This window comes from Neospora caninum, chromosome VIII (genome assembly GCF_000208865.1).
Source record: "Neospora caninum Liverpool complete genome, chromosome VIII".
Lineage (NCBI taxonomy): Eukaryota > Apicomplexa > Conoidasida > Eucoccidiorida > Sarcocystidae > Neospora > Neospora caninum.
Genome location: NC_018395.1, coordinates 5,148,081 through 5,173,919, shown reverse-complemented (window position 1 = coordinate 5,173,919; position 25,839 = coordinate 5,148,081). Strand labels below are relative to the sequence as shown.

Genomic DNA, 25,839 nt, shown 5'->3' with positions numbered 1-25,839 from the left:
TACAGACGACCTGTGGTCGGATACATTTACGTTGTCCTCGAGAAAGGACCACGAGCCGCTTATCAGGCCGAACACGAAAGTCTCAGGCACACACAGAGCGTTTTTTTCACTTTCGGGTCGCCAGCGCGAGACGCGGCTGCATGTGACGCCTCTGCACGCTTCGTGGCATTGCCCGAGAGCCCCGCAGCGACGAGAAACTGGACTGCGCGCTGTGTGTTCGACACATGGCCCGTGCATGCGGTATAATAGCTGACACAGGACATGTCTCTGTTTACCAAAAATACGCTGGACGCCTCCCTACGGAGAAGGGAACGTTTCCCGCTCGACGGGAAGCTCGCCTGACAGACGCTTCGCTTTCTTTCCCTTGCACTGGATAAACAGTCGGCGGCTATGCTACTGCTTCGTGCCCGCCCCGTTTAGTTTTTTCGTGGAGGCCTAGCCAGTCGCAAATATTATAACGCGCACAGGAACTCCAGCCGAGGCGAAAAACACATGTGGAGAGGCGCTAGCCTCGGGCAGCAAGCAGACGAACTGCATACCTAGGTACCCGCATATATGCGGGGCCAGCGGGCGTAGCTGTGCGTTTGGTGCTCAAGCGAGAGGCTGTCCTTGCTCAACTGTCTAACGCGAAACGGCCGTCGGCTCGATAAGCAAACTGGCCGATAGAGAAACAGCGAACATTGAACCCCGGACGGATCCTCAATTCTCCGAAAAGCGCACCTTCCATTGACGCGGCGCGTCCCCACCCCTGACATCCGCAATCGCTACACATCAAAAACCAAAACGCGTCTCGTTCTCTCGCTCCGACAGCTGCCAGTGTTACATATATATATATATATATATGGTGGCGTTCCAACGTAGGCAAAACCACATCGTGCAAAGAAAAGTGAAGAGCGACGCTACGGCTGTGTCCCTCCATCCGTCACATCTTCGCCTGTCGCATGTTCCCACGGCATGTCGGGCTGCCCGCCGTCTTCCCAGTACCAAAACGGCTCTGTGAATTCGAGCCGTCTTCTCCGCTCCTTATCTGGAATATCCCCCACGAGCTTCCAAACCTGAGAAAAGCATACAGAAAACACGTTCAAACATTTCCATCTCCCCTGCGTACACCCAGTTCCGGATCAAGGTTTCTATCTATCCATATATATATATATATATATATATATATATATATATGGTTGTGTAAGGCTGGAGATTCATGGACGAAGGGGGTCATATACATACATACGTAAATACATACATACATGCATACATACATATATATAGTGTATAGCCCTGTAAGATGTGTATGTGTGCATTTGCCACTGCTGTGGCATTTCGCGTGCTCTGGTGGATTTCGGTGTGTTTCGCACGATTGCGCCGTTTCGGTATCTTTGCCTTCACACCTTTTTATCGAGGATGTCGATGCCGTGTCGCTCTCTCAGCCGCTTGTCGATCAGATCGTAGTCCCACTCATTCCACATGCTGCACCACAATCCCGGAGTCTGAAAAAGAAAGAGCACAAACACTCCGTTAACAGTTTTCTCCTGCGCATTTTGTGCCTAACGAAATATCGACACAGGCACTGACAGATCATATATATATATATATATATATATATATATATATATGCATGCGACCGCACAAACGAATGCATGCAGGGACTGATGGACATCTTCGTAGATCGATAGTTATATGCATTGGTATATAACGAGCTTCACCATCAGGAAATTCGCCTTCGGTCCTCCTCTAGATTAAGTTCTTTTGCCTGAGATGTCTTGCATTAAAATCATTCTCATATGTTAATGACGGAAGCAAAGCGTCTGTGACCGTTAATTGTATGAATCCATTGCTTCGCCCAGGCTGTCAGAGAAAAAACGTTCAGGAAGTAAGAGAAAACACTTTACGGCCTTCCGCTTGACGGGGTACGCTTCCCTGCCGCGATGGATCGATGTGTGACTGGTGCGTTAATCATGCAACTGACTCAAAAGAATCACCTCTGCGCAAACGAGGAAAGGTATGGCTGTACGATCGCGTTATCCATCAAACTACGGGCACCGCTATATCTTGATACATGTATATATATATATATATATATGTATTAATATAAATAACTATGCGCGTCGATCTACCTATCTATGTTTCTATCAACATAAAAAAGCTTATATATCTGTATGAACATGATTATGGAAAAGCGTGTGAATGCGATGTAAGTGACGCCTTCGGGAAATGGCCAAGGGGAAGGGGGGGAAGGGATCTGAGCTTTGGTTTGGGGAGACGAGGCGAAAACAGAGCGAAACGCTCTTTTCGACTGTCTCCAGATGAACAGGACACGAACGAGGTAAGGCATTGGACTAACTCGTTCCATGTTACTGTATATATCTTGAAACTGCATGATGTTTCTGCAAACAACAGACACAAGAGCACAACGCACAGATTCTGAGACCCCATCTCTGGTACACCCTTGTCCAATCATTTCAATGCATGCTTCGATATATCTACATATATATATATGCATGAATACGCAAATATTTTTGTGTGGGTATACGCACAGAAAACACACTAATAACTGCATATGTGCTGTGGCAGACGATGACACAACTCGAGGTGGGCGGGGAAGGCAGCGCATGCAATCTGTCTCTTAGGCACCAAGAATAACGCCGAGATCTCGAAAGAAAAGACACCGTGAATGCATGAGGCTCTCGAATGCCAAAAAAATGTAGAAGTGCGAATACGGGGAGAGACAACGGAGCACAGAGTGGAAGGCAGAAAAGAGAGGCGTCGGACCTGTGCATAACGTCGCAAATCGCCTTTTTGTTCCGGTAGAAGTTGCGCATCGCCTCCGTCGTGTTCTCGCGGTAAATCTATTTATCAGACAAGAAGAGGGACAGAGAAACGCCGACAACGGTGAGTGATTAGAGGCGGCAAGGACGGCAGGACGAAAATAACGGTAAGATGCCTTTGCGGAAAAAGCGAGGGAAAGAGAGGCAAGGAGACACGGAAGCGAAGCGGTAACGCGATGTTCATGTGGCCGGGTTTCAGGAGCGAGGACACAAAAACACGGAACTGCGACAGGACGAGGTGACAGAAAAGCCAGAAGAAACCTCTCGACAATAAGGGAGAGGCAAAAGGCGGAGACGATATGAGCGTCGCAAACACGAAACGTGATCAAATAGATAACGGCATTGACCTGCAGTAAACCCAAAACATATCCACAGATATATACATATACGAAGATGGAAATGTGAAACGCAAGAGGGAATGTTAATCTATCTACCGGTCTCTCGATCTCATCCCTATCACTCTCTCCATCTATAATCTCTGTATGTATACAAGTGTAACTCTATATATGCACCGGATGTTCTATCCCATGTATGTACCTCTCCGCATCCCTGACTCGTGCTGTGGCTCTATATACATAACTATATACATGCAAGCGGCGGGGCCTGGTGAGAGTACATGATCTACACACATATTCATGGAACGTGCCGTCTGTGTCTCCTTTCCGCCTTCGGATTCTGTAATTTCATTGGCATGCATGCGGCCCGCACCTTGTCGCCTCGCCACACAAAATGGAAGTCGGAGTGGTCTTGGCTCTCTCGCTCATGCCTCGTCAAGTTTTTCCAGTCCATGTCAGCGAACTTCTTCTCGTCCCAGCCAAACAACTTCTGCTCCTTCACCGCAAAATACTCCCCTAAAACCACACACAACGCACAGAACGCCGCATATCGCAAGGTGAACATATCCACATTCACGCTTTACCCATGCCTCCCCCCGTACGCTTTCCTTTCTCGTTATGCCTCTCTGTATATATATATATATGTAGAGAGATGACCAGGCTCATAGCTACACAGGCGTATATATATACGCGTGTGCATGCATGTGCAGCGTCGTATCGATGTATATGTGCATATTGATTTCGATGCATATGCGGCTGCAGTTAGAATGCGCACACATATCTTGAAATGAGCGTCTGGTTCCTGCCATGAGCGAGACTTGTGAAACGCACAGCAAGGAGAGAGAGGGGAGGCAGAACGAGGGCCCCGACTTTACATGGGGGCTCCTAGGTCTGGATGTCAGCAAGTGTGTCAAGGAATAAAGGACATTTCATCGATGCGGCAAGGCCTTCAACATGCGATCACATGCGGGCTCTTCTTTCTCTTTTTCTAGACAGCGAACGTGAGACACGGGCACGCAGAGGCGGCTGCGACATGCGATGCGGATAGGGGTGTATGTACAATGTGGACTCCGCACGGCTCGCATGCATCAGCCCGCGCTCAAAGGGGAACAAAAGCGGTTGCCGATCAACTTCCACTCGACTCTCGTGGATAGTAAAAGGTGCGGCCGATGCGGCAGACGCGCCAAGTTGCCACTCCGCATCGCCCCACGCGAGACGATCCGAAGCGTCTGCAACACACAGTCCTCTACACGGTGTCCGCGAATTTCTCGAGAACATCTAGACACAAGCTCCGCAGGGATTGCCTTTCAGGTAGAACTGCGGAGACAACTTTCTTTGACTTTTGTCTTTTACCTGGCCTCCGATCTTCCAGCATTTCTTTCCACATTCGCACGTTGAAGGCGCCATCATCGGAAGGGTCATCCGTGTCGGCCGCCGCAGCGCGAACTTCGATCTGCGGAAACAGAGAGTTTCAAGAAACTCCGGACGCTTCCAGGCGGCATCAGACCGGCGGCGCGAACCGAGACTCAGTTCAGGACAAGGCAGGCGTAAAAAGCCAGACGAGACGGATATCGCAAACAGCAGACACCCCAATAATGATAGAGATATGCACACAAGTCTAGGTTCACAAATATATATATATATATATATATATATATATATATCTGAGTACGTGTGTCACTATATAAATATATATGAATAATATACATGGATCCATACGCATTTGGAGATGTACTTCTGGTAGTGTATTGGGGTTACAGAACAGGACCAAACGACAGAGCCAGAAAAAAAAAGTGAGATTGCGAAATGAATTCCAACTGCCGCGGGGAAGCGTGTGCCGAAAGCTCTCTGGAATGGCGAGTCCGTGAGACTTCAGAGCCGGCGGAGCAGGAAACGTGGGACGGGAAGCGGCCGCCACGACGCAGTGTCTAGACAGCGCACCCCCAATCTCCCCAGCTGGAAAAAATCCAGCGGAGACAGAAAGTGAAGTCTTACCAGCTCTTCGCGTTTGCGCAGATAGTCTACCTTCTCGGCCACGAGAGGCTGCGGCTGCGGCGACAAAGGCACGCGGCAAGACAAAACAAAAAAACGTTCCGAATGTGCCCAGATATACGGTCCCAATAAACCCGCCACTGCATGCACACATCGACCACGACAACAGAGAACCGTCTTGGAAGGAGAAAGGCGAGAAGCTGCTGTCTACCTCTCGTGAGAGACGACGACGGCTCTAAATCGCCGGCCGCTTCTCGAGCACCCTCCCCCGTTTCCCTGCGCGTAGCTTCGAAAAAGCGGCCTCGGGCCGACTTGGCTGGCGAAACGCTTTCCTCTCGGAGGAAAACCCTCGCCTGGACTCTACCTCTGCATGCGTCCCAGTCCTCACCCAATTCGGCCAGTATCTGCCCCCGCTCCAGATGGGCTGCCGCCCCCATTTCATGAATTCGGACTGCGAGATGAGCTGGCCGTGGTCGAGATCTTCCAAGACCGTCCCCACTTGCGGGCCGCCCATCGTCGGCGCGCGAAACCTGAGGAAGAGCTCGTGGAGATCGTTCTCCAGCGCCGGTGGCAGGGGATAGTTCAAGGCGCGAACGGCGTCTCTGAGGAGCAGGCAGCAGAAGACGACAAAGACGGAAACTGCAGTCCCGTGGACAGAACGCAGAATCGGCTGGTCATGCCCACATGTGGTTACCCGAACGCGTGTGGTGTCGAAGGAAAGGCACACCGTTCCCATACACACAGGATATGCGGGGCGAGAGAGCCGGCCGTCGATTTTGTTCCGAGTTAGAAAAGACCGAAGAGTCTGACGCTCAGTCGTTCCGTGGGGGTCCAGTGCGCATCTCCATTTGCGTTTTGGTTGAAAAGGACTATCCCGTTTCCTGCGTCGTCTGTTTATTTGCGGGAATTCAGTTGCCACGACGCGCGCGCGTTTCGTGTTCGTCTCCTGACTGCTCTTTCAGTTTCAGTGGGCTCTGCTGCTCGACCTCGACAGAGAGGCCGTGCACAACGACGGAAACGGAAGAGAATAAACGGAGCGCGAGCTCGCCAGGAGGAATCCGACGAGGAAGAGCGAAACCCAGACCGAACACAAAGAAAGGGCCAAAGGAGAGCCGACCAGTGTTCCCATTTCTCGTACCGGAGTTGGCCGATCGTTCGAGGTCCAATGATCGCACTTCCGAGCTGAAAAGACGAAGCGAGCACGAACGAGTTTTGCGCAGAGGTACGGGGCTTTTCATTCGTCAATCTGTCCTGGCGTCTCCGCTGTCGAGTCATTCTTCCCTTTTCAGCTTTCTGTTGTCGTCACCGTCCTCCTGCCTGCTCACTCGTTCCCGGGTTTTCCCTTCCTTCCCTCCTTCCCTCTGGTTTCCGCTTTTTCCTTCCTCCTTTTCCACTCGCCTCAACCATCTCGCCCACTGTGTCTCCACCTGTCTCTCTTCCGTTCCCTCCCCCGATTGCTCGCCCCCGCGGTGTACATCTCCCCCCCCGCACGGAGTCTCTGTGCCTCAAAAAAGACAGCCAGCAGCCAAACACCGTATCGGTTTCTTCTGCGTTTTCTTCTTCCGTCTCGTCCAATTCTTCCTTTTCTTTCCCCCGGAAGTCGTGACCACATGCCGTGCTTACGAAAGGCCGGGTGTACACCCAGCTGAGCGCGAGTTGCGTGGCCGTGAGGCCGAACTGTCGAGCCGCCTTGACGAGTTCGCCGGTCAGCCACTGGCCCCAGACAGATCGGTGCGTCAAATAGGTTTCTTTCCACTTGTTGCAGCGTCCGTTTGCAGGCCCGTACGACAGGTAGCCCGAGTCTTCAGGCAACTGCGTTCGGTAGGTCGCAACTGCGTTGTCCCATTCGTCTTGCCCGAGACGCTCGTCAGGCCCCCGCGGATTGAACCTGGGGCGCGGACAGAGAGAGAGCGGACAACTTGAGCCACTCTCCTCGCACTTTTTGGGTCGGCAACTCCACAAAGAACGAGAAGACAAAGCGACAGAGAAAGAGGGCCAGAAAGAGAGAGAGAAAAAACCAGAGAGGGGGAGAGGAGAGAGAGAGCACGCAACTGAAAAAAAACAGAGAAGCGGAGAGGAGCGAGAGAGAGAACGCAGTTAAAAAAACAGAGAAGGGGAGAGAACACGAGTTTTGAAGAAACCGAGGATCACCTGGAGCGTGAGAGCGCACAGGTAGCCGAAGAAGCGTGGATGTGTCCAGTGAGATCAAGAGGGAGAAACGATAGCAGACGGGAAAGAGGGCTGCACGCGAAGTCGAAAATAGACGAACAGGACGAGCGAAGGCAGCGGCGTTAGGGCACGTAGGAGAGGTAGAAGCTAGAAACCAGGAAAGGCAGAAGGAGAAACAGGGAACGTTCACCAGCGCGCAATCGGAAACGACAAGAGAGGCAAGACTGCTTACCGTTCGGGGTCGAGGTATTTGCTCGTCAAGATGCCTCCAGCGAGAACGCCGTACGCCAGGAGCGGAACGTTCATGTTCCACAGCATCTCCGGGAAGCCTGCGCATGCAGCGAAGAACCGACATAAAAACGGAACCGCACTCGACGCACGCGCAGGTGCGTGGCCGTCGTCAGGCAGCCCCTGGAGCTCTCTCGACTCTCGGAAAAAGCGAAGCGACGCTTCCGCCCCGCACTCCGCGGCACGGTGGTGTAGAGCAACCCGGCACCTGAAGCGCGGAGCAAAGCTAAAAGTGTTGGATTTCAATATCCTACTACATTAAGGTTATTCCACATCGGTGGTTTTCCATGAAATCTATTTGAAAGAAGAGGCTTGATAGTACTACCGGCGAGGCGGTTGGGCTCACCGGAAGATTCGAATTCGTTGCGGTGCATGATGTTGTAGAGTGTCTGCACACTGGCAACGCGCGAGAGCCCCATCTGCGGCAACGCACGAGACAGTTTGCGTCAGTCGCGTGAGAGGACTGGATCCTCTAGCGGTCCTGCGGCGCCGTGGGAGGCCGGAAGTAAGCGATGAGAATCAGAGAAGCTTTCTGCGGATCCGCAAGTCCCCCAGAGCGCGCGCGTGCGCGCGGCAAAACCGGCTACATCGCGCAGCGCGCAGACAGAACGGAGCGAAGGCAGCGTGTGCTTTGGAGACGCGGAAGGAGATAACGGAGGCCTGTGTCGCGGTTTAATCCTGCCGCAGCCAAAAGGACGAGGAGTGAGACGGACGCGCCCCGTGCCAAGAGCGAGGCGCCGGCGATGCACACTGAAACCGTGGCTGACGCCGGCGAAACGTGACCGCCGGCGGTTGGCTCGCGTCTTGCATTTTGTGACGGACAGAGAGTTCCCGCCGACCCCCAGTTCTCCGAGAGAGAGAGGAGTGGAAAGCGAGGCGCGAAGGCGGGAGGCAACGCGTGAATTGGTTTTCCGGGTTTTCGACGCAAAGGGGAGAGAGGGCATGGGAGAGACGGAGAGCGGTTCTCGGCTTACTTGGTCTGCTGCGGAACACCATTTGAAGACGCCCCACGGCGTCTCGTTACTTAAGCCAAGATAGCGAACCTGCAGAAGACAGCCAAAATGCACGAACCGAGAGGGAAGAGCGAAAAGAGCGTGAAGGCAAGTGTGCACGCGATGCCCGACATGGACGGAGACTGGCAAACCTCATCTCCGAGGCCGCGTTCACGGGGCGGAGACTTCGCACTTGCCTCGTGCGTCTTACGAGCCCCATCACCCCTTTGTGTTTGCTCAAAGGTTCAAAGGTGGGCTGGCAAGAAAAACGCGCAGGTCCGTCCGGTTTCCTCGAGTCCTTTTTCACACCCGCTGCTGTGGTCGTTCCGGAAGAGAGAGCGAGGCCGCGAAACAGTCTACGCCTCATCAGGTTCCCTACTTTCCCTTTGTCGACGAGATGCTGCAAGATGGTGAGTTGCTCCTCGATGGCCACATCATCCTCGCGCTCCAACTGCAGTGATAGGCAAGAGCGAAAACGCGAAGGAGAACGAAGAAACCGTTCAGGGCCGTGCAAGAAGGAGGGCCCAGACCAGTCACGGTCCCCGCCCCCACGGCTCGGACGCGGCGTGCCTCTTTCCTTTTGCTGCTTCCTTGTCGCCGTTCTCCCTGCGCGAAGCACGTGCGTCGGCCCCCCGGTTTCTTTGCCTCTGTCGTTTCGCGCGGCTGGCTTACCCCCCAGCAGTAGGTGTCCTCGCCCAACTCGTGGCGCGGCACGTATCGGTGCGGGGCGTCGAACTGGAGAAGGTCAATCGCGTCCACGCCCAGACGCAGAAGCAAGTTGTCGACTGCCTCTTCCACGTGGTCTCTGAAGCGAGAGGGAAGAACCGACGGGGGGGGGGGTGAGAAAACAGCAGGAAAGAGAACGGGAGGTGAAGAAAGCAGGAAGCAACACGAGAAAGCGGTACACAACGAGCGACAGCGCGAGAGACGCCCGTGGCGGAAATCTGACGGCGCCTCTGGTCATATAGGCATCGATACGTCTGAGTGTTGTTGCAGCACGAGACACAATCGCCAGGTGAGCGGAGGCGGGCGCGATGTGTGGAGGGTTGACCGACAGGCCTTCTCTGAATCGAAGAAAAGAACTCCGCAGCGCGTGTCGCGCGAGTCCGAACCGCTGGCTGCATATCGCCGTGCTGTGCTCCCCATCTGTCTCGCCCCGATATGGAGCCAACCACTTGGGTGCTACAATAACACAGTCAATACACAGTCGAAACAAGCAGTTGATGGTGAACCCGTGTGGCTGACCAAACGTGGTGGAGAACTGCCGACACACTTTGAAGTGTTCGCCTGAGTTGTACCTCTGCATGCGTCGCTCCTGGCGATCTTTGCGGGTCCACCAGCCGCGTTCTCTGCCCCAGATTTCGTCCGCCTCTTGCGAGCGCCTTTCGCCCGCGCCGCCGATCTCGTCAGGGTCGTGCTCGCCCCAAGCCCATCTGACGCCTGTGGTCTCTCTGCGCTCTTCGGCCTCGCGCATCGCGCGTTTCAGCGCGCCCCGTTCCTCACGGAAACCGGATAAACTGCCGCTTAGAATCCTCGCGGAAATCCGGATCTGACGCATCTCCGACTCGACCGAAGACGCCCCCGTGGCGCACGCAGTTTGGCTAGCAGCCCGCGCCTGGTGCTCACGCAGAAAGGGCCGAAGAACTTCGACGTGGCCTCGGCCGTGCGTCGCCGGGGAGAAAGGAATCGGATCGAGTTCGCCGACATCCTGAAAGGGAAAGCCATGGTTGCGATGAAAGCGAGTATAGGCAAAGTGACTATCGACAGGTTCCTACTTCGCCGCCTCTGAATATACCTCTACGTGTGCCCATAAGAAGCATATGTGTGCAGGTACATTTGTCAACTTATATGTTGTGCAGCTATGCGCTCCTACATTTATATATATATATATATATATATATATATATCCATTGATGGATATATCCTTACTCATGCATGGATACCTGTGCAGACGTGTCGAGTCACACATTTATTCATACCAGCATACATGTGCACAGATGCATGGCTTTAATACGTCTAGGGGAATCGCCAGGGATCGCCGCGAATCGAAGGACGCACGCAGGAAGGGAGACACAGAGCGAGCTCGAGAGACACGGACAGGCAGAGATCTTCCCCAAACCCGCCGGCTGCAGTGACGTGCACCTGCATATACATTGAAAGAACGACCGAGCAGGCTAGACGACCAGTCTCTCGAGTTTTTTGAGAGCTTCACACTGCGACACGCGTCACAGGCGGTTTGACGCGTTGACAAATACTCACAAAGAAATTGATGCCGTACTCGCCGTACGCACAATGAAGCAGTTCTATGGCGTCGGCGTCGTCGATCATCGCCGGGGATCCCATCATGCTGGTCCCCAAACACAACCCGCTGACAAGCAGGCCTTTCGCGCCCTGACAGGCCTCGCCTCCTAGTATCCGCTCTGCCGACTTCACTCCAGCATCGGCAGAGCCTTTCCCGCTTTCGGCGCTTTGCGAATCTTTCCCAAACTGCCGAGCGCATCCACGCGCGGCAGGCGCGGAGGCGCCAACCGGCCGAGGCGGCGGCGGGCCACCGAGACGCCGGAACGGAAGGCCTGCTCCGGGACAGACAAAAAACGAGAAACGGACCTTGCATGCGTCCTCGCACGCGCGCAAGAGAGTTGTGACGCGTCTGACGGACTCTGGGGGGAGGAGATCGAACGTCCTCCGCCTGGGATCGAAAGGACGCAGCTGTCGCTGCCGCCCACGCGACACATGCCGAACCTCAAACGGCATCTAAAAACTGCACAGGGTGAACCACGTAAAAGATATAAATGAACTGTCAGGGTTGTGCAAAAGCGGAGGACCATATCAGTCCACGCAAACCTAGTTCGAGGCCCGCGAATACACAACGGATTTAAATCCCTTGCATATACATAAATGTGCGCAGGAACAGAGGCACACTCTGAGACCTCGATGTATTGAACACGCCATTCCCTATACCTCTCTGTCTCTACATATACAAATACATACCTGCATAAACATATATATATATATATATATATATACATACATATATATATATAACACCAGTGAGGTGAAAGGATGATGAAAAGATGTATATGAGGAGTTTGTCGGGGAAGTGCGGTGCCTGCGTGTTTGTGGATTCTGGAACTTTCGCTGACCGTTCAGCAAGTCGGGATGTTGGAAAACGGCTTCGACTGGGAAGCAGGCTTTCGCGATATGCGCCCGGTGTTGTTCCTGGAGCGCAGCTCTTCGAAAGCGTCTTCCAATTTCTCTGGCTGACATGCGAAGTGACGGCGGCAGCGGCTGTCGCTTCGTCTCTTTGTCGTCCTTCCCTGTCTCCTGTCGCTCCTCCGGCGATGGCGTTTGACGCCGCAAAGGCCCCGGAGACACCGCAGAGACAGATGCGCCTTCCTTGCTATCTGCTATGCTCGCGTCCTCTCCTCTCTTCTCTGCACACTCGGGAGGACGTCTCGACCCCACAGACACTGACGAAGATCCGTCACTCGCGTTCACTCCTTCTGGCTCTTCTCCTCCTCCTCTCCTTGCTCTCTCTGGGCGTTCCTCACCGTGTTTCGCGTTTTGCGCTCCTGCGCGTGCTCGCGGAGTTGCTGGTTTTTCACTGCCCCCGTTTGAGGTCGAGTTTCCGCCGCTCTGCGGGTGTGCTTCGATGCTTCCCTCGGTTCGCTGGAAGGATTCCGCCGAGCCACTCGGGCCATCCCGCAGCTTCCCGGACGCCGACGAGAAAGAGGGAAATGCACAGGAACTCGGAGCGAGGCGAGACGGCAGCTGCGGCCGCGCCGAGGACGCTGAGGTGTATCGACAGAGTCGAAAAGACGACCGCGACACGGCAGGCGCGGAAAAAACGAAAAAAGGGCGCGCCGAGCACCGCAGAAACATAGACGACCGATCGCGCGGTTTTGTGTCGGCGCCGAGTTGCTTCGTCCGACCGCGAAGCCACGGGCGATTTTGGGTCGGTCGCGCTCTTGCGAGGAGACAGAGTGGAAGGCGTCTCGCGCCCTGGAACTCCGAACGAAAGATCCGAGAATGTAGGCTTTGTTTCCAGGCTTCGCCGTTGACACGTCGGCGAATGCGACCGGGAAACAGCAAACCGGCCACGCGACCGCATGCTCGACGGCCGTCGCTTCGCGCCCCTCGGGAAACGGCGGCAGCCCGCGACGAAGAGAGAGAAGAAAGACGGGCGAGCGAGAAAGGCAAAGATGCAGGTAATCCCGAAGCAAACGGGGAAGGCGGCGGCGAAGACGACGGAAACGACGACGCAGAAGGCGGTGGACAGCGGGAAGAAGAGCGCAAAAACGTGGAGCAAGACGACGCTCGGCAAGCAGGAAGAGGCTGAGAGAGCGCTGCTCGAGACGGCCTCGAGGCAGACGGTTGTGTCCTGAACACATGCGGCTTCGCAGAGATCGCAGAACCCTTCCCCACTGGACCGACCGGCGACAGCGGGGTCACAGCGGAGGGGGATTGGGAGACCGCGGCGGGGACGGCGAGCGCGGAAACGCGCAGGAGAAAGGTGGGGAAAGCGAGACGGTCGAGGACGCTTCTGTCGCCCGCCAGAGGTTCGTCTCCTGGTCGAGTGCATGGCTTGCGCTCTCGCGACAATGCGGAGAGAGAAAAGCGGCTAAAGTCGAAAGGGAGATTAGCGAGGCGAGAGAGAAGAGAAGCCCCCAGCGAGAAGGCAAATGGGCGAAGGATCCGAGACAGGCGTCGAAGCCAGAAAGACACGAAAGAGAGATTTTGGTCTTCGGCTTCCGGCTGACCTTCGAGTTTCTTCGCCCCAGACGCCCTTGCTCGGCATCCTTCCTCCTCTTCCTCGCCCTCTAGTGCCTCCTCCGAAGGCCGTGTGACGATCAGGTTGTGTAGGACGGCTAAGCAGGGAGAAGAGCGGACAGGAGCCGGAAAGGAAGAAGACGGGAGAGGCGAAGAGAAGGAGTCCGCGACATTGAAATCTGAATGGAGCGAGAGCCCCGAGAGTCTAGCTGGGAAGGCAGCTGTACGAGAGCACGAGAGGGAACTGGAGGGAGGTGCGGAACTCGGAAGCTGCATGCGTGCCCTGGGTCCCCGGGGCCGCATGGCACTGCGCGGTGCGAAGAGAGAGAGACAAGCGATGAAGAGGAAGAAGAGGAAGGAGCAGCGAGAAACGGTTTTGCTTCTGCGTCTGTCTACAGCGCCAAGGCGAGGCACGCATGCCGCCTGCAGATGCGTGCGGAGCTGTAGGCCTGTTTCGGGTGTCCTGTCAAGGCGGAGGAACGCAGTTTCCTCCTTTACAATTTTCTCTCCTTCTGGCGCGCTCGAGAGAGCAGCAACGGCTCCACTTCCGAAACAGCCAGTCCGCCAGGAGGCTTCTGAGTCGCCATTCATTGCGCAGAAAAACAGAGAAAAGATGGAGACGGAGACGAGAAAACAGACAAACAGGCGCAGCGACAGCGGGCACCAAAGACCGAGACACGAGAAAAAGGGGGAGATGCAAGGAAGAAAAAGGAGTGAAGAAAGGACAGGAAAAATCTGGACATCGAGGAGAAAGACAGTGCGAGGTGGTGGAGTCGTCGCTTCTCTTGGGCAGAGAGAATCAGGGCGATCTCAGGGGAAAAAAGAGAAGAAGAGAGCCCTGGGGCTCTTCTTCTTCCCTTGCCCTCGCGCAAGACGTCTCGGTCTCGTCTCTGTCTCTCCACTGTGCTCTTATTGTCTCTCTGTCGTTTTGGGCCCCTGTGCGGTGTGCTGAACCATCGCCATGCAGAGCTCACGGCGGCAGGAAGAACCTCTCTCTCGTCCTGTTTGTTCCATGAGTGTGAAACCAACGATCGAAACAAGAAGAACCGAAGAAAGGGAGCTCACCCGTCCTCCTTTTCTTCCTGGGGTGTCTCTACACCCGAAGCGTGACCTCGGCGTGAGCAGGCAGTGTGTACTTTTCTTGGCGACTGTCACTGTTGGCGCCTTTCGGGTCCAAAGGGAAATGGAGAGCTTCGAGACAGCTAAACGCCGGTGACAGCAAGCGACGGAACGGCCTAAAAGCATTTCTCCTCGGCCGGCTCTCTCCCTAGACGCTTCCAACTTTTCGCGCCTGTCCTGCCAAGGTCACAGGTGTGCCCGGAGAGAAACGAGGAAGCTTTCTCCGGAGGCGACAGGCGAAAGGCGCACTCCCCAAGCGCAAGGTTGGCCTCGGCAGTCGCAGGAAGGTTCTCGATAGACGAGGAAGAAAGACGAACAATTTCTCTTTGGGAAGTTCCCCAAGAAGCGAGGCGATTGTGCCGCATGTGTCCTGCATGCGCTATCCTGTGTGTGCTGACAGAATCGACAGGCAGCTTCGTTGTCGGCGGGGAACTACAGAACATGCGCCAGAGTGGCTTTTTTCCTGGCGTCAGTCGCTTCGCCTTCTTCGCCTAAAAGAAAGCAAATATTTTCGGTGTGGCGTGCGAAGAAACGGCCCGAGGAAAGTAGGAGCTCGATGGACGAAAACCCGACCCAGTCGCGGCGCGGGAAAACAACCGGAAGGACGCACGGATGGCCGAGTGGTCTAAGGCGCCAGACTCAAGTTCTGGTGGACAGTAGTCCGCGTGGGTTCAAATCCCACTTCGTGCAATGCGTATATCTGCGCGAATCCCTCTTTCTTTTAAGGAAGCAGCCGCTTTTCCCGTGCAAGGAGAGGCTGTTTGCTTCTGAGAAGCAATCTCTTCTCGGCAAAGACGCCGTTTGACGACATTTGGGAGCGAAAGCTCATCGCTTTTTCCACTCGTTAACGTATCGAGTCGGGAAGCGGGCGCTGCGCAGGCCAGATTTCGCACGCAAAATGACTCACTGGCCTTGTGCTTCCGCGGAATGAAAACCACTTCTCTTACACACGGAAAATCGCCGTTGCTTCAGAATTGCAGGCATGTGGACACGCCGAGAGGGATGTACGCATGTATACAGACAGCCAGAAAGGTGGGATGAGCGTCGCGAACTGAGGACTGAGCGTTTGAATCAACCTGGGCTAGTCGCCAATGTTGCTCGAGAGTGCTTCGTTGACAGCTTTTTCTTGAGGAAACGTAACAGGCGGACCCAGGCCTGAACCAGGTCGATTCGTCGCTTTTGGGTCTTCACGCAGTGCCTCCCCGAAATGCGACTCTACACAGAAACTCGGCCCCTTGTCTAGGTTGAAATACGTCTTCAACAGGGAGTCCGGCAGCACACACTTTCAGACCCGCGACGGAAAGACGGCCAGTACTACCCCGGGATTATGTGGTCTGTCTTGCGGCGGCGTGTTCAAGAGAACTGGGAAAGGCGCTGGCCGTATATCCGAATCGTCAAAGACACAACATCGTTCGGCTCTTCGTGTGACCAAGCTCTCGACCGTGGTGTTCTGAGGTTTGTCAAACTGGCTTGAGAGGAAAACTTGCCCCAACGCTCGACGAAGCGACGCGCACCGGAAGGGCGGTTCGATTTTCTCTATCACAGTGACTCTACTCGTCTGAGAAAATCCGTCCAGTGCCTGTTTCTCGTCGGACGCTAGCGCCGTCCTGGGGTCTGCCCAGCGCACCTCCGAGATTATTAACTTCGCGCTTTTCTGTTCCGAAAGGAAACAAGGGATCGACAAAATTAAGGTGAGCGGTCCCAGACACGAACCAGCACGAACTGTGCCGCCGTGTCCCGCGTTTCGCCGGGATTTGCGGAAACCAGAATCGTCCGAGAAAAACACCTGCCACGGAGTTCAACATTCAACACCAGCCTCGCCGCGCCTCGGCCGCTGGGCAACCCTTCCCGCGTTTCTTTCGAGTTCGCGTTGCCACACACAACTCCACGACCACGCCTTTTGTGTCCATGAACCCCACACCGGTTTCTGTTTTACACGGGAGAAACCGATTTCCGCTCTCCCCGCTCGCGTCTCTGCTTTGAAGTTGCGAACAAGGCACCCCGGACTTGCCACGCACACCGCTTCCAATGGTTTTATTCCTAAAGGGATGCACTTGCACTCGGCGGGAGTGTGTCCGTTCTGTGTGTGAACTGCCATCCTATAGCCGAAGGCTCTCAGTTCGAGAACGTTGAACTCTTCAGTTCGTAGATGCCTTGATTGCTTCCTCGAGTTTCGCCGTGTTCCCGCCTGCAGGCAACGAACGAAAAGACCACGCTAGATCGGGGAAAGAGGGAGAGTGCGAAGGGCGAAGCAACGCCCGAGCCGCCTCGGAAAAACACGAGGATCCGTGGATCCTCAACGAGAAAGAAGTGTGTCAAACGAAAAAAAGCAAGGCCGAGAAACAGTCCCGTCTGGGTCTCTCGGTTATTTCTTGTTTCCCTAACAGAAACTCCCTCGTGTACGCGATGACACTCGCGACAGTGCAGCCCGTACGCGGATTTAGAGCTCTCGCCACGGTTTCGAGCACACCGAGAACGAGGAAAACCCTGGGTCCGGTGAGTTGTGTGTGGAACGCCCATTAAGTTAAATCGTTCCAGATGCACCAGTTTTCAGACAACGGATTTCACCGCACACAAGAGCACACAGCCTTTAGCTCTGTTTCGATCGCAAGTCGCACTCGTTTGTGGACATGCCAGGAGATCTTACCCAGGACTGTGCTGACTTTCTTCCCGTTTTTGAAGAAGAGAAACGTGGGCACGCTGGAGATATCGTATTCCTCGGCGAGTTCTGCGCGAACAGGCGCGGAGGCCGGTGGGTAAAAAGCGATCGAAGGCCAGGGAGGCGACGAAACGGGGCAGCGCGTTCAAATACAGAAATCGACGAACAGGAGGAGGGAGGAGGCGACGACGGGAGGCGAAACATAAGCGAGAAAGGACAGCGGAGTAGAGCGTGGCCACGGTAACAATAACAGAAAAGAGAGAGAACAAAGACAGAAAGAGTCAAAAATGAGGACGACGCGCCCAAAACCACACCACAGACTGAGGCGTGGCAACGGGGCTGGGACAGAACGAAAAGGTACATGTTTGCGCTGAGGTCTCGGTACCTTTTCCTCTCATCATTTTGCATTCTTTCTTTTTCATCTGGGGTTTCGCCGTCTCGCGTTTCTCCCTGATCTTTCAAAGCTGCATATGGCGGGGAGGCGCTTCACCCGAAGTGCCTCTCTCGATTTCCCCGGTTTCCCTTTCTCTCCCGTCGAGTTCCTGAATCTCGCATCTGATACCTGTGTGGTCCACCTCTGACTTCCTTCTTCAGTCTCGGCCCATCCTCTTGTTCTCCACTGTGAGTGACTGCGGCTATCCTTGTTCATCACCCCCTCTTCCGCTTTATCCTCGACGTTTTTCTTTCTCTGCAACCGCCACCTTCTCGGGGTTCCCTCCCTTCGCCCGGAGTCTGTGACGTTTCTCTCGCCTCCTGATCGCCTCCCGTTTTCTGTCAAATCTGCAAGTTTTCTCCCTTCTTCCTCAACTCGCCTTCGCACCTGGACACTCGTCGATATCCACGTGAAAGAACTGAACCTCGTTTGACGGCATTTTCTCGCTCCATCCCTCAATCTGCAAAGGCCAAAAGCAGCAAACACATCCTTCAACACACAAATACCCCCATCTACATATATATATATATAGGTATGTGTACTGATACTGGTTTCCGAATGGATGCATAATCACACGCTTCTGTTACATGACCGATCTCGTGACAGACTGCCACCAGAACCGCTTCCCAAGTATATACAAAGGTGTGTACAAGTAGAGACATTTACCGATGCCGCTGTCGCGGGTCTTCTCAAGCGCCTTGAAGTGGTACACAGAGCGACGACTCGCAAACGGCCAGCAACCGTCCCGGCGATGCCAGACATCAGTTTTTGCAAGTAACGATCATACCAAAAGACTACGTCGGTGTATATTTAAGTGTCTGAACGCTCGTGCGTCTCGCTGTGTGTGGGGGCGCATGCATCTAGGATGCGCGAGTTCCGACGTACGGATTTGGTTTTCCTGCGACGGTGCACAGTCCACAGACAAGCTATCGCAGCGGCGTAGACACCTAGGGAGGCGCTACAAGCGTTTTCGCTCGATGTGCAGGCGATCCCGCAAGCGCACACGCCCATAGGCAGAGCAAAGATGGGAAGCGAGGTAATTCAGGCACTTGAAACTTTCTGCGAATTGATTTGCGCATGCATGACGACGTAAAAGCCTTACAGTTGGAGTCACCTGGCGGCAAGGCCCGCACCAGGACGCGGAGAACTGTACGACCTTCACCGCAGTGTCTTCGTGAGAATCTGTCACTTTCTGGAAATCCTCCACCTTCTTCACTCGCTGAAAACAGTCCCAAAGACACCGCGTCAGCATGTTCCCCATCCCCAACTCTCCTTTGGTAAAAAAGGATATATCGATGTCACCGGACTATAAATCTTTATCTTTATACATGTGGACATGTATATATACGTACGATTGCCCTTGCGTGCCAATGCATCTCGGACCGTGATGCTCCGTGGCATGTGACTGCTTGTAAAGCTAGATCGACGAAGGCAGAGAAGAAGCGCGAGGTTGTTTCTCTTCGAATTTCTGGGTAGAAGCGTCTCGCCTTCATGTGTGCGTAAGCTTAGACGAACAAATCCATTAAACGTACATTGACGACCGTGCGAACTTGCAGAAAGCCTCCGCATAAGCGGTTCCCGGTTTCTGCGGACGCGGCCTGAGGGTGCAGTGCGCCAGTTGCCCCTGGAGAGAATCGTGGCCTCAACGCGATGAACGACGGAGAAGTGGAAGAGCAAGAAGAGAAAGAAACCGCGGAAGAGGGGAAAACAGGCGAACGAGTCGCCAACAGAGAGGTCACGCTGCGCCGGAGCGTCGCCATGGTTTCGTGCTGGTGCCCTATAAGGGAATTCCAAAGAAGCGCGACAGAAGCACACGATACATCGGACACCACCGGTGTGGAAAAACAAAAGAAGAAAGCGAGGGGAAACTGAAAGAGGTGAGGCAAACGTGAGTAACTCCAAAGCCTTGCTCTCTGGATGAGTATGTGTTTCATTCGCGGCGAAAAGCTAGATTCGCCGCTTTACCGGGAATGAGAAAGGCGGCACGGCACGACCCGCGAGACTCACGAGAGAGCAGCGAAAGGCAGCAAAGTTGTGGAGGATTCCGAGCAATTTCTCCACGAATTGGAACAGAGAGCGCGCCAACTTCGTCTTACAGATGGTTTCCTGGAGGTCGGTAACGAAAAGGGACGAATCGCTCTCCACGAAAACCCGTCGCACGTCACACTCGCCGCTGTGGTTGAGGTGTACCTACACCTAAGAGACTCGGAGCTCGAGGAAAGCGTGAAACAGGTTGAACGCCACGAAAATTAACCAGGGAATCCCCTCAGGCCTGGATTTTTCTCGTCAACTCAGGGTTCTTCATGAGACGCCTGAGCGCCTCGCTGCGCCCGAAACACGCACACGCGAAGTGCGCCCAGAGCAGACTCAATCGGGAGGCCTGCCTGTCGTGGACAGCTGTCTTAGACCCCCTGCTTTCCCAGGTGCTTTTCCCCTCTGAAACAGAACCCTCCCCTTGCAGGACTCTTTCTGCTTTTATGTGGAGTAGCCTGCATAAGGCCCGACATCTGGATTCCTTTCCCGGGGAACAGAAAATGCGACCAAAACTGCCGTTCGGCGTCGACGACACACGCTCGCGAACGAAAAGCGTGACCGTGCCAGCGGCATGCAGCAAAACGGCCGCTCATAAATGCATGCAGAAGACCAACGGCGCGATTTCATCTTCCCTTTCATGAGCATCTTCCTCTGGAAAGTCCCCTGGCAGCGACGCGATGTATTTCCTCGGAAGAGAAGACACGTGACGAATCTGAAAGACGTTGGCTTTCCTTGCTTTTGAGGCAGCAGACCTTTCTCCGCGATCCCCGAGGCAGAGACAGCAGCGTAGAGAAGCGTTCCGTGTTGGTTTTGGAAAAAGCTTAAAATCGCTCCTCGATTCAACTTGTCTGATTTCCACGACCGTATCCTTCCTCAGTTTATCCTGTCTTCGTCCCCGCGTCTCACAGCTCTCCTGTTCTGTGCCGTTCTCACCGTGTCCTCATCCGCGCGTTCTTCCTCGCGAAGAAGGGGTCAACGACAGCTGAGAGGCGCAACCTCTGCACACCGTCATCTTTTCTTCGCTGTCTTCATCCCGTTTCTCTTCTTCGCTCTCTTTTCTCCTCTGTCTTGGTCCGCGTCGTCCCTCGCCCCCTTCACTCTCTCCGTCCCTTTGGATTTTCGCCGGTTTGCTGGAAGCACAGCTTCATAGTAGAATCCTTTACCTGATCCTCTTTCCTCGACGCACACTTATACGCGTTTTACAGGCACGACGGGACGCCTCTTTCTTTCGGCTAGGACAATTTTACTGGGAGACTTTCTGGTCTGGAAAAAAAGGAGAAAAGCATCCACAGACAAGATGTCGTACATGCTGCAGCATCTTCACTCCGGATGGCAGGTGGTGAGGCTCTCCGCCCAAACGCGCCTCCAAAAAAAAGCTGGGGGATTTCGGGCCTCCTGACATTCATCTAATGAGCAAATCAGACGGCAGACATTTTTGTTTTCACCGTTCCCCGTGAAGGGGAACTCCGTGCATGCTTCCTCACTTTTCTGTCTCTGCTGGCGGGCGACTGTTCACTCTTTCTCTCTGCAACTCTGTCTCCGCACGGGAGTGTGAAAGTGACCGAGGCAGCTGCTTGGCAAACACAAAAGTACAGACGACAGAACAGGAATTGTGTTCTAACATCGCAACAAGTGCACGAAGGCTGGAAACAAGGAATCCCTGCAAAGACATTCCTATTTCTACATAGATGTTATGGCGTACTAAATGTATTTGAGCATACACCAACATATTTGTTTCTCTATCTTTGTGCATATATGGGTAGGCACTGCAAGCACCATTTTGGGGAAGCCAACTGTAGGCACGGCTTTCCTTTTTGCTTCTTTTTCATTACTTTTCCGCTCGACCTTGTGTGCATGCACGTTCGTGTGAATTGCTCCCAGGACCAGGCCATCCTAACCGAGGAAGAGCGCTTGGTGGTAAGGGTTGAACGTTTTTCTTTGCGGTTGGTTTCTGCTAATGCGTCTCCGTCCCCGCAGTCGATCTGCCTGCCAGCAACAAACAATTCCTTCTGCCTGTGTGTCGCGCTGTAGTTGTGTCTCGCCATCGTCTTGCTTAAGATTCGAGCGCATTTGCAGCTGATCGACCCAAGCGTTTCCTTCACATCGTTCGTGTTTCCCGTTCCTAGATCTACGCTTTCTTATAGGCCAATTTGTATCTGTTTTGAGGAGGACGTGAGTAGAGCTTTGATCTGTTTTTTCTGAGGTTTGTCTAGGATCGACGGAGAGACTGAATGGTTCTTCCAGTCATCCCGTGCCCCTGCACAAAGCGATTCTCTGCGCAGCTGTAACACTCGCTCTCGCTCTAACCGCAGTCTCCTCCACACATCCAGCAATATGTATCCGTCTCACTTAATCTCTAAACATGCATAGGCATATAGATACTTGGAGTCACACATATACATATTAACATATATATATATATATATATATATATACGTAGAATTGCATATGCATCTCACGTCTAGATGTGTCTCAATGTTAGCTCTCTGTTTCTTTCTCTGTTCATGTCTCTCTGGTGACTTTCCCGTCCCCGCGTGCTCTGTTGGCCCTCGTGTCTCTCCGGTTTGCGCTGCCTCTCGCGTCCGACGAAACGGTCTCCGCTTGGTATGTCTCTGGTTTCTTTGTCGCGGCCTGTTTGCCCAGTGCATTCGCTTCGGGCACGACTACGACCCCGAGTGTATGAAGATGGACGAACAGCTCTTCAAAGTTGCCGAAGATGTGAAGAACTTTTGTGTGATTTATCTGGTAAGCCTTTCGTTCTCGTCTTTGAATCCGTCCCGCTCGCTTCTTGCTCGTCGTCAACGCTGGAGAGCTCTCAACACGTTTTCGTCGCCGCCGCGCCAACAAACCTTTCCTCATACAGCCCAGCGCGACTGGAACCCTAGCGGCCCCCAGGCCGCGTGTACGATCGTTTGTTCCGCATTCTTCTTCGCCGTCCAGTCTATCTGTTCTGCACTTCCCTCTCGTCTCCGCACTTTGCCTCTTTTTTCCTCGCTTTTTCTACTGTTTCACTTGTTTCCGCCGTTCTGCTCTTTCCCCCCTCGTCTGTCCTCGTGCTTCGCGCGTTGTGCACCTCATTCTCTCCGGGCTCTCGATACACTTCACCCCAGCACGCGTGACTGTCTGGGTGTTTCGTGAATTGCGGCCAGGTAGACACCACAGAAGTGCCTGACTTCACGACTATGTACGAGTTGTACGATCCGGTCACGGTAATGTTCTTCTACAGGTGAGTCCGAGAGCGAGAAGCCGACGGGCGGCTGACGCGAAGCTGAGGCTGCAGTTCGCTCCCCACATCTTCGCCCCCGCACGCAGCGCACGGCGTTCGGTCCGTGTTCCTCTTTTCTGCTATGCGCCGCTGTTTCTCCCTTTTCTCTGCTGTGATCAGAAACAAGCACATGATGATTGACTTGGGGACCGGAAACAACAACAAAATCAACTGGGCGTTGAACAACAAACAGGAGCTAATCGACATCATCGAGTGTATCTACAGAGGAGCCCGCAAAGGTGGGTCTGCAGAACGACGTGAAACCGCGCAGGCTCAAAAGCACTCGCGCGACGCGAGAGGGAAGGGGGAATTCAGGCACTCAATCGCAAGGACAGGCGTAAACGTCTCTGTTTTTATTCGACGTGAGCCGTACAGTTCTACATCGCGGATCACTGGTACAGAGGCACTATCTACTGACGGTGGAACAGAACAGTCCATGTGTAGCCAAAATCGGAAGGACGAAAAGAGCCGACGCGGAGCCGCTGTCGCGGAATGGCGAGAGCGCGAACCGCGAGGCCTGGGGTGGCGCAGGGAGGGTAGAGGAAAGGGGAAGACACTCGGAGATTCCCGGAAATGGGCGGAAACTCGAAAAGGGGAAAGGGACGAAGAAGAGGGGAGACGAAAGTCGCAGACACTATGTAGATTCAATGGAGGAGAAATGGTAATTTTATCGGGTGAGGGAGCTAAAACCTATTTTCCGAATAAGCTGGAGAAAACAGAGTGAAAACCGAACACAAATCAAAAGATGCAACTGCATGGGAGACGGCGTCCCTGCGCACTCAAACCTCTATACTTCCAATATACGTATATATATTTATATATGTTTATGTTTACCGCTCTGTTTGTGTATAACATTATCTGTACACGCGACTATATGTAGGATGTATTTACTGTATGTCCGTGTTTGTGTGTTCACATACTTTACGACTGATCTGTATCGCTGCACATATATATATGTACCTGTACGTGTCTATTTCGCTTTTTGTATCACGCACTATGTATACCTCAAGATGTATATATTGCCTTGTTCACCAGAGATATCACTGGAGGATGCGCCTGGTTCTACTGTCTCTCCAGAGTCTGGTGTTTGTCTTGCGTGCACGTGTGGCCGCAGGCAGAGGTTTGGTGATATCACCGAAGGATTACTCGACAAAGTATCGCTATTAGAGAAGTCTTCTTTGTCGACGTTTTTCGTTTGCTTCTCGCCCACGCACTGCGACGAAGACAGCTCGAGTCCACGGGGAGCGGAGACACTCGGCGCCGACCACTTGGCTTCGATGGAGTCGGAAGGAGGGAATCAGGAGGAAGCTTGTGTTTCTTCAATCAGGTTTGTTCTCGGATTGTGCGACATAGTCTCGCTGCGTCCGCCCTTTTCTCAGTGTCCCTCTTTCGGGAATGACGCAGAGACCCTGTTTTTCTGGTGATTCTTTTTGCGTTATGTGTGGCGATGCACCCTGTGTCGAGAGGGTGTCTCGATCTTGTGCTTTTGCACAGTTTTTTCGGTCCGTGCACGTCTTGCTCGTGAAAAAGCCGTGCTAAAAATTTGACAAGCATTCTTTTTATCTGGACTTTTTCATTAACTTCTTTTCCTTGTTGGTTCGCTCTCTTCTCTTCCTCTCCGCTTCGCCGCCTCTCGCTGTCGCTCTCTTTCTTCTGCTTTTTTCGGATGAGAGAAACCGCCGAGAGCGGTGACGCTCAGAGTCCGCCCAGAAAGATGAATGGAGGTGAGGGAGACGTTCAGAACCCGTTTGCGCCTTCGGCGCGGTTTCTGCTGGAGAGGGAAAGGAGCCGCTCGCCGCAGGAAAAGGCGACGAAGCGACGAACGCAGTGGGACACGTCGCGAGGGCGAGTAGCGTCCAAAGACAGAGAGGGAGCGGGCGGCGTGAGGCGAGTCAAGTGAGATGGGAGAGACAAGGCGTTGAGGGATAGCCTTACGCAGAAGGACCACCGAGGCTTGGAAAAGTGAGAGAGAAGAACACATAAAAAAACGCAGACGCGAGAGCAGCCGACGTGAAAAAGCATCGAGAGCGCAAATGGCCGCGACACCCGCGTGCAATAGAGAACGAAAAGAGAAGTCACGTGAGCGAAGATCTGGAACAGAGATATGAGAAGACAACGGAGAGATAGACGCATGGCCGCAGCCGACGAGCGAGAACCCAGACGTGCTTCGCCTATAGAGGTTGAGAGAGGATCCAAACAGGAGCGACAGAAGACAGAACTGAAAGGGAGAGAACAAGTTCAAACCTGGAATCCTTCGCTCTCGACACAAGCGGGAAACCGTTTTTCGTGTGGGAAGCGACGCTCTCTCCTCGACGTGCGATAGTGTTTTTGTGGTGTACTTTCTAGGAACGAAGAGGGATGGGACGGGGCATCGCCAGCACAATCGCATGGGTCTCCTGGACGCAGGCCTCGTCCCTCGCGAGGCTTCGAAGATGTGTGTCGCACACCGTTTACCGATACTAGAAGAACCCTTTGTGGCTGCTTCGTTCCTCTAAACGCGTCGGACACTAGGGGAATTCTAATACCGCTTCCTGAAGGGTAAACCGTCCACTGGCCTCTCGCCTCTCTTGTCTTTCCAGTTTCTCTCGAGTTAGAGAGAACCACCGAAGAAAGTGCGACAGCTTGGCGGTTCGCCTTCAGTTTGCTTTTCAACGCGGTGTTCAACTCAGGAAGCGAGTGGGGGCTGTTCGTTGCCACGGAAAAAAAGCTTCTCCCTCGATTGCTTTGCACAAAGAAAAAAGAAGCTGCCGCCTCGGCGTCCAGCACGTGCTTCTACCGTTTGCATTTTCACGGAACGGCAGGAAGGAAGCAGCCGAGAGAGACCTCGCCAGAGGCGTATCCCTGAAAGCAGTCGGTGGCAAAGCTTCTTCAGCAGAGCCGCTTCTTCTGCCGCTTTAAAAGCGCCTTCGAAAGGGTTCGATACTGAACCAGCGAGACAGCCGAAGAAGAGCCACGCTTTGG

General features: G+C 53.8%; 3 protein-coding genes and 1 non-coding gene across 4 annotated transcripts; 2 read left to right on the top strand and 2 right to left on the bottom strand.

The window, feature by feature from the left end:
* Positions 1 to 899: 899 nt before the first annotated feature.
* Positions 900 to 11,865, bottom strand: NCLIV_036520 (conserved hypothetical protein; the record flags this gene model as incomplete). The annotated part of the gene is made up of 16 exons (XM_003883853.1): positions 900 to 1,055; positions 1,386 to 1,484; positions 3,531 to 3,673; positions 4,511 to 4,610; positions 5,153 to 5,206; positions 5,538 to 5,751; positions 6,288 to 6,331; positions 6,773 to 7,037; positions 7,551 to 7,647; positions 7,953 to 8,025; positions 8,581 to 8,649; positions 8,978 to 9,049; positions 9,271 to 9,403; positions 9,897 to 10,306; positions 10,858 to 11,171; positions 11,742 to 11,865. 16 exons carry the CDS (start codon positions 11,863 to 11,865, stop codon positions 900 to 902), a joined length of 2,367 nt encoding a protein of 788 aa, XP_003883902.1.
* A 3,228-nt stretch (positions 11,866 to 15,093) lies between these two features.
* On the top strand, positions 15,094 to 15,177 carry NCLIV_t100012. Its single transcript has one exon. It is a non-coding gene; the product is annotated as a tRNA-Leu (tRNA).
* A 1,448-nt stretch (positions 15,178 to 16,625) lies between these two features.
* Positions 16,626 to 19,339, bottom strand: NCLIV_036510 (hypothetical protein; the record flags this gene model as incomplete). The annotated part of the gene is made up of 5 exons (XM_003883852.1): positions 16,626 to 16,675; positions 17,135 to 17,215; positions 17,967 to 18,039; positions 18,682 to 18,798; positions 19,112 to 19,339. The coding sequence occupies 5 exons, from the start codon at positions 19,337 to 19,339 to the stop codon at positions 16,626 to 16,628; spliced, it is 549 nt and encodes a 182-aa protein (XP_003883901.1).
* A 1,571-nt stretch (positions 19,340 to 20,910) lies between these two features.
* Positions 20,911 to 24,045, top strand: NCLIV_036500 (hypothetical protein; the record flags this gene model as incomplete). The annotated part of the gene is made up of 6 exons (XM_003883851.1): positions 20,911 to 20,952; positions 21,495 to 21,530; positions 22,257 to 22,358; positions 22,763 to 22,839; positions 22,999 to 23,117; positions 23,993 to 24,045. The coding sequence occupies 6 exons, from the start codon at positions 20,911 to 20,913 to the stop codon at positions 24,043 to 24,045; spliced, it is 429 nt and encodes a 142-aa protein (XP_003883900.1).
* Positions 24,046 to 25,839: the final 1,794 nt, after the last annotated feature.